Genomic DNA, 7,472 nt, shown 5'->3' with positions numbered 1-7,472 from the left:
GGCTGTGCTGGGAGCGAGGATGGACGCGGAGGAGCTCCATAGATGAGGATAGGCGGGCAGGGCGCTACACGCCGCGCGGGTGGAGGTCACGTGACCGTACTTAGCTAAATATCGCTGAATATCGTCACACTCGCTCAACACCATGCCAAGCCTTCGTGATATCAACCGTGCGTGGCCAGGCGGCCCGCCGGGCCAGGCGTGCAGTCTAAATTAGTGCTAGCACTTGGTGGGCCAGCCGACAGCCAGCCTGGCCCAATGGGCCAGGCGGGCCAGGCGACTTTGCACTCTGATCACCACTAATCGGCCTGCCAGTCGTCGAAGGTAAGCACACAGGGGCAAACATCGCCAACACGCTGGCGGGCGTGCTAAAGCAGTATCAAATTGATCACACGAAGCTGGGTTACTTTATAATTAATAACGCGGCCAACAACAATACGGCAATGAAGGCTCTCGCTGCAGAGATAGATTTCAACGATCAACACGCCCGCCTACGCTGTACTGGGCACGTTGTAAACCTTGTAGCGAAGGCACTACTATTCGGCACCGACGCGGAGGCCTTCGAAGATATTTTAACCGCTAGAGAGCTGGATACTGCGGAAAATGATGTTTTAGAGGACTCTCAAGCCTCTGATACGCAGCAACACGTCGTTGCTTAGCGCAAGCAGGGGCCTGTCGGCAAGCTCCATAATATCATTGTTTATATTCGCAACAGTCCACAGAGACGCCTTACATTCGAAGCCATTCAGAGAGGACACTATCCTGCTGCAGCACCGAAGCGGCTTATACTAAACGGAGGCATTCGGTGGAACAGTACGTATGATATGATAACTCGTGCCTACGACCTTCGCTTGGCAATTGACGACTACTGTACTGGGCAGAGGGAGCTCTCTGAAGATATACTAACTACGGAGGATTAGTAAGAGTTAGCAGAGCTACGCCTGCTACTACAACCTATGAAGCGCACTACTAATCTACTGGAGGGCCGCCCAGTAGAGGGTAGAGAAGGCGCCCTGTAGGAAGTACTGTGCTATATAGAGACGCTGCTCAGGGGCCTCGAAGACGCTAAAGTCCAATACAGCCAGTAGGACGACGCAACACACTTACAAGCATCAGTCAACTTAGCTTGGAAAGTTTTAAACAAGTACTACAGCCTAACGGACGATTCGCCTGCCTACAGGGCTGCTGTAGTGCTCTACCCCAGTATAAAAATGTCCTTCTTCCAGCGTGTATAGGGCAACCGGCCTGACTGGGTTGATTCAGCACAAGATACTATTCAGGGGCTATAGAGGACGTACAAAACACCTCCGCCGGCAGTAGTAGTACCCAGGGCATCAGATTCGTAGGCAGTAGCGAATATAGAGGGACCCCGACGCGTATAGAGGGACACCCAGTAGAACGAGCAGATAGATAGATTCATCTTTAGGGACGCATTAACTGTAGAGGACGAGCTGGAGAGGTACCTCGCAGAGCCTCTTATAAAGGAGAAACAGCTGAACGTCCTTCAGTAGTGGATACAACACCAAAAACAGTATCCTCAACTCAGCAAAATAGCACTAGATATACTGGCTTGCCCGGCCATATCCTCCGACTGCGAGCGAACGTTCTCTACTACAGGTTAGGCCATAGGGATACGCCGTTCAAGGCTCCATAGGGACACAGCTGAAGCCATAGAGTGCCTCCGCAGCTGGCAGGTTGCCGGGTAGGTAGACGCAGAGACCTGGTTGAGAGAGAAGATAGATGAGGAACGCCTCATAGACGAATAAATAGTTCAACACCATGCCAAGACCTCCCCATGGCCCTAGGAGACGTCACTGAGCAGTAACCAACCCGATTTAGCTAAAAAAAAAACGATCAGTGAGTATCCCTAAGGTCACAACCAGCTCATACAGTGGAACTAACACGCCTGATTTAGCAGAGGAAACGGCTATTTACTTCCATCTGCGGAGCAGCGGAGGACCGCTTTATAACGTGTACTAAACGAGCGAACGAGCGCTGGCGGGTGCGCGCAGGCGAACGATCGCGAATATGCGGGTACCCGCCAGCGCGCGCGCGCGGGTACTAGTTGCTGCACACACTGAGCAGTCTTTGCGCGCTCTCCGCTGAGCCGCGAGAGGCCTGATTTACACCTAAAAGTGACCCTATAGGGCTGGCGGGTGAGCGCCGGGGGACGCGGGGCCGCATGTGGGCAAAATATCGAATTTTTTAGTCTCAATTCAGTTAACACTACGCCAAGCCCCTGTGATAGTGGCCCCTGTGTCAATCGGCCCAATCGGGCCAATCTAACTAATCTAGTCGGACGGCTAGCGCTAAAAAAGCCTCATCTATACGGGTCAATCCGCTAGTTTACATGGATTGGTTCATTCCGCACTCTGCACAGAAAGGAATCGGCTCTAGCAAGTTCTATAGCATTACAGCGGCCGAGCTAATTACTATTAACACCGGCATAGAACTAGCGGTAGAGCAAAACCTCGAAGACGATAACCTAAATCTAACGTCCTACACAATCTACAGCGATTCCAAGGCAGCCCTACAAGCACTAGCGAACCCACGCAAGCGGCGATCAGGCTAAGGAATAGTCCGATCCATTATAGAAACAGCCCGGTACATTAGAGACAACTATCAGATTAGTTTCTCTCTTCAATAGGTTCCCAGCCACAGTAGGATTAAAGGGAACGAAGAAGCAGATAAACTAGCCAAAGCTACGACTACACGCCTTAGAGAACACAGCTTTAAGCTACTAATATCACTTTAGTTCCAAGCAGTCAAGGACGCAATATATGCAACCTAGGCAGCCGAATAGGAGAAATCGGATAAAGGACAACACCTTCGAAGCATTAATACAGCACCGCCAGGCCCTCATACCCGGCACCTATACGATAAGCTCCCACGGAGCCAGGCTGGCCTCCTTGCCTAGCTGCGAACCGGCCACTACTAGCTCAACCAATACCGCACACGAATGGGTCGGATTAACAACGAATAATATAAATGCGAAGAAGTCGAATCAGTTTCCCACGTTCTCCTCAACTGCTCTCTGCTTTAGGAAAGCCGATAGAAGATGCTCTAAGATAGTGGACTAGAAAAGAACAGCCTATTAGCCTTACTCGGCGGAAAGCCACTAAGCAATACCGCAGCTACCTAGAGTAAAGACAACAATTAGAGAATAACAGCATTACAGCTTCAGGCTGTGCTCAACTTTGCACAAGACTTATAACGGTTTAAGAATAGAGACAATCCTACAGCATAGAACCTCTACACCACTATCCCCTCCTACCCTACTATCCGCTCCCGTTACCTTCCTTTTTCCTCCCAGATTGACAAATCACATGTAAACTAGTAGCAAAACTCTTGAATAGTCGTAGCCTGCATATCGCTCAGGGCGATGGGTCGGGGTAAATGAATACAACTCAACTCAACTCAAGCCCTAGATGTGTTGTTCTAGGCTGGGAGGTCTGCCTGAAGCGGAGATCGAATGGGGTCTGTGCGGTCTTGGCAGGGAAAACCGAAAATTTTTCCCACTGCTTGAGCCAGTAGTCGGTTTTTACCCTGTAGATAACGCGACGACCAAGGCCTGCGGCCTGGTGCAAGTTAACCTATAGGGTAAATAGGCTGTGCTGGTTTAGTTGGTAGTGGTTTTACGGCTTAGGAAGCGCTCCTGGGGCGATTCCTGTTGGGCCAAGGTGGTGTGAGACGAATATGGACTGGTAAAAAAAAAAATTTTAAAAAAAAAAAACCTTATATTTTATGAGGGCTTTTAATCAATATTAACAAAGGACTTTAGTAGATAATTAAGATCTTGCATACAAAGAAATAGCTATTATATAGTTTAGTAAGCTTTTTTCGTTGATTAAAACTATTGGATTTTATGCATCTGCAGCATGTATCAGCTCTCCGCCGGTCGCCAATTATCAGTACTCTCGCAAAGCAGGGTAAGACGGATGCGCTGGGCGACCCTCGGTGGCCCAAGCGCTACCATCAGCCCCAACCCGATGCATTATATACCGTAGTGAGCTGAAACCCCGCTCAGCCAAGACATTAAGCGCTGGTGGCGCCTCGTATCCGTTCTTTTCGTTGTAGAGGCTGCGCCATAATACCTCTACAACTACATAAACCGTTTGCGCCATCTTTCGTTCCCATCTCCTGCATTGCAACCGTGTAGCAGGAGCGTGTTGGGCATCCTGCCGGTCAGTGGGAGCGACATCAAGCTATCTTCTTTCTCATCCGATACCCTTCAAGAACACAGCCTTTAGTGGTCAACGCACAGCCTTTACCCGCTATTATTCGTAGCTCGTTGCTTCCAGATCCCTCGAACACAGAGGCACCGTTCTATCGCCTTCTAAACCGTTGATACCGAAGCTTGCCACCTGACAGTCGTGCTATGGGGTGTTTCGAATGTATCAAAGCCAAATGGGGCAGAAAAAAGCCGCCCGCACATCCCACACCACTATGTCCCAGCGACGCGAACACGGCGAATCCCGCGGTAGTCGAAGTATCATCGACGTCTCCCAGCAAAGCAAGCACAATAAACGCGGTGATGGTCTCGTCGGTTAAAGCCTCTTCTACCCCACATACATTGGTTGCACCTACTCATACAGCTTCTTCGTCCAACTTACGAGAGCGACTATGGAATAAGGGGTACGATCAGGCAAGAAATGAAGACCCCGAGACCGTTAATGGTTACGAGATGATTCTGTCCGCTCAACTCCACCAAGAAGACCCCGACTTTTTGAATCCTTCACACACCGATCTTACGGACAATATGACGCCGGAGAACAAGATTGAACACGATACAGAGAAACGTAAAGAGCAGATGCGTCAGCTTGTTCAAAATGGCTTGCAGAAAATAAAGAAGGAGGCCAACATGAAACAAGGCATAGAAAGTGGCATTCAGGTCGCTATGGTTTTCAAGGAAGTCGTAGACAAGGCGGTTCAAGCGTCTAGTGAGGCGGCTCTCGCCTGGGTCGGGGTGTGCATTGGGCTCTAGGTTAGTACCGCTATCATTGGAACAGGAACCTAACGCTGATGTTCTATGTTAAGATCCTAACGAACCCACTCACCGAGGCGAATTCTAACCAGCAAGGAATCGAATATGTCGTGCGGAGGATGAACTGGTACTGGGAGCTGTCGAGACTACTGCTAGACACGAACATCAAGCCGGACCAGCAAGGCTTGCGGGGCGTGCTTGAGGAGAAAGTCACTCAGCTCTATGCACAGCTGTTATTGTTCCAGATGAAGAGCGTATGCTACTACTACCGCAGACGCTTTCGGGTGTTCGTACGGGATCTAGTCAAGCTCGACAACTGGGACGGCAAGCTGGACAACATAAAAGATGCAGAAGCAGCCGTGCGACAAGACTCCTCTCAGTACAACACGCAAGTAATCCTAGATCATCTTAGTGATATTCTTAAGATTGGGGAGTCGCAGATCTCAGCTATTCAACAACAGACCAAGCAACAGGAGGCAATGCACGAGACCGATGAGGATAAAAAGTGTCGAAAAGACCTGCGCGTCACTGACCCTCGAGATGACAAGAAACGCATCGAAGGTCTCAAAGGTGGCCTGCTCAAGGACTCGTACAAATGGATCCTTGAAAACTCCCAGTTCAAAAAATGGCGCAATGAGGATGACCCGCAGAGTCGGCTGCTGTGGGTCAAGGCCGATCCTGGTAAGGGTAAAACAATGCTGCTATGTGGGATCATCGACGAGCTGCAGGAGCCGAATATACCTAATCTTTTGGCATACTTCTTCTGCCAGGCTACAGACTCACGTATCAACAGCGCCACGGCTGTTCTGCGAGGTTTGTTGTACTTGCTGGTCGAGCAGCAACGATCACTGATCTCGCATGTTCGGAAGAAGTACGACCGTGCTGGCCAAGCACTATTCAATGATACCAACGCATGGGTTGCCTTGTCGGAGATTTTTACAAACATTCTGAACGACGCAAATCTTGAAAAAACGTGCTTGATCATCGACGCGCTCGATGAGTGCACCACAGGCTTAGACGAATTACTAGACTTCATTGCTCAGAAGTCGTTAGTGTCTCCACACGTCAAGTGGATCGTCTCGAGCCGCAATTGGTCGACTATTGAGGAACGGCTAGATCAGGCCGATCATAAGGTGAGGTTAAGCCTTGAGCTCAACGAAGAGTCGGTCTCGAAGGCCGTCAGCACCTTCATCGAACACAAAGTGTCTAGGCTAGAGCAGCAGAAGAAGTACAACGAAACAATTCGAGATGCCGTGCTGAAGCATCTAACGTCGAATGCGAACAATACCTTCCTCTGGGTAGCATTAGTATGCCAGCGCCTTGAAAAGGTCGACTTTCAAGTCAAGGAGGAATTGAAGGCATTTCCACCTGGGCTTGACTCTCTATACGAGCGGATGATGCTGCAGATACATGAATCCCAGGCTCCCGATGTCTGCAAGCGGATACTCGCTTCAGTCGCGATCGTATACCGACCAATCACGACAAAAGAGTTGGCTACTCTCGTAGAGAAGCTCGAGGACATGGCCGATGATCACGAGTCAATGGAAAGGATCATCAGCCTCTGTGGTTCATTCCTTACCGTGAAAGAGGGTGTTGTCTATTTTGTGCATCAGTCAGCAAAAGATTTTCTATTCTCAAACGCATCCGATGAGGTATTCCCGTCCGGGGAGAAAGACGTCCATTACTCGATTTTTTCCAGGTCCCTCAATACCATGTCCAAAGCATTACGCCGAGACATGTACGATCTGAAAGAGTTAGGGTATCCTGCGGAGCAGATCAGACAGCCCAATCCAGACCCGTTAGCAGCGTCGCGCTACGCGTGTTTTTACTAGATCGATCACCTCATCGATTCTGACGTCAACGTTTTATCTGAACATGCAACAACTCTCCAGGACGAAGGCTCTATTGATATATTTCTAACGCAGAAGTATCTCTACTGGCTGGAAAGTCTTAGCCTTTTCAAGGACATGTCCAAGGGAATTGATTCTATAACGAAGCTGGAAAAGCTGGTCCAGGTATCTTCCAAACAGATCATGCACTTACATATATAAGAAGCTAATACGCATTAGAAAACGTCAAATTCAGTTAAGCTTAGTAAGCTTATCCAAGACGCTCGGCGGTTTATCATATATCACAAGGGAGTAATTAAGCAAAGTCCGCTTCAGGCATATGCGTCTGCACTCCTGTTCAGCCCAGAAGGTAGCATAATCAGACGCCTTTTCAAGGAAGAAGAGCCGAGGTGGGCAACAATAAAACCGGCCGTTGGCAATGTATGGAGTGCTTGCCTGCAGACGCTCGAGGGCTATAGCGGCTCTGTTAGGTCAGTAACCTTCTCTCCCGACTCGACCCGGCTGGCGTCGGCGTCGGGTGACAAGACCGTCAAGATCTGGGATCCGACCAGCGGCAACTGCCTGCAGACGCTCGAGGGCCATAGCAGCTCGGTTAACTCAGTAACCTTCTCTCCCGACTCGACCCGGCTGGCGTCGGCGTC

The 7,472-nt window shown here is 49.8% G+C and overlaps 3 protein-coding genes across 3 annotated transcripts; all 3 read left to right on the top strand.

Annotated features, from left to right (window-relative positions):
- The first annotated feature begins 3,417 nt into the window (after positions 1–3,417).
- K452DRAFT_292723 (uncharacterized protein) lies at positions 3,418–3,682 on the top strand. Its single transcript, XM_033541429.1, has one exon. The coding sequence runs from the start codon at positions 3,426–3,428 to the stop codon at positions 3,594–3,596; it is 171 nt and encodes a 56-aa protein (XP_033391755.1). The 5' UTR covers positions 3,418–3,425; the 3' UTR covers positions 3,597–3,682.
- Positions 3,683–4,756: 1,074 nt separating this feature from the next.
- K452DRAFT_362792 (uncharacterized protein) lies at positions 4,757–6,813 on the top strand (the record flags this gene model as incomplete). The annotated part of the gene is made up of 2 exons (XM_033546536.1): positions 4,757–4,963; positions 5,035–6,813. 2 exons carry the CDS (start codon positions 4,757–4,759, stop codon positions 6,811–6,813), a joined length of 1,986 nt encoding a protein of 661 aa, XP_033391754.1.
- A 122-nt stretch (positions 6,814–6,935) lies between these two features.
- K452DRAFT_354116 (uncharacterized protein) lies at positions 6,936–7,472 on the top strand (the record flags this gene model as incomplete). The annotated part of the gene is made up of 2 exons (XM_033545867.1): positions 6,936–6,996; positions 7,051–7,472. Coding segments are annotated over exons 1-2 (468 nt in total), but the record flags the coding sequence as incomplete, so codon positions are not given.

Source organism: Aplosporella prunicola (genome assembly GCF_010093885.1).
Source record: "Aplosporella prunicola CBS 121167 unplaced genomic scaffold K452scaffold_64, whole genome shotgun sequence".
In the NCBI taxonomy this organism is placed as follows: Eukaryota; Fungi; Ascomycota; class Dothideomycetes; order Botryosphaeriales; family Aplosporellaceae; genus Aplosporella; species Aplosporella prunicola.
This window is presented reverse-complemented; position numbering and strand designations above follow the sequence as displayed.

What these genes read in the sequence shown, in the direction of transcription:
- K452DRAFT_292723 (XM_033541429.1), top strand. Translation starts at nt 3,426, where the DNA reads ATGTGTTGTTCTAGGCTGGGAGGTCTGCCTGAAGCGGAGATCGAATGG.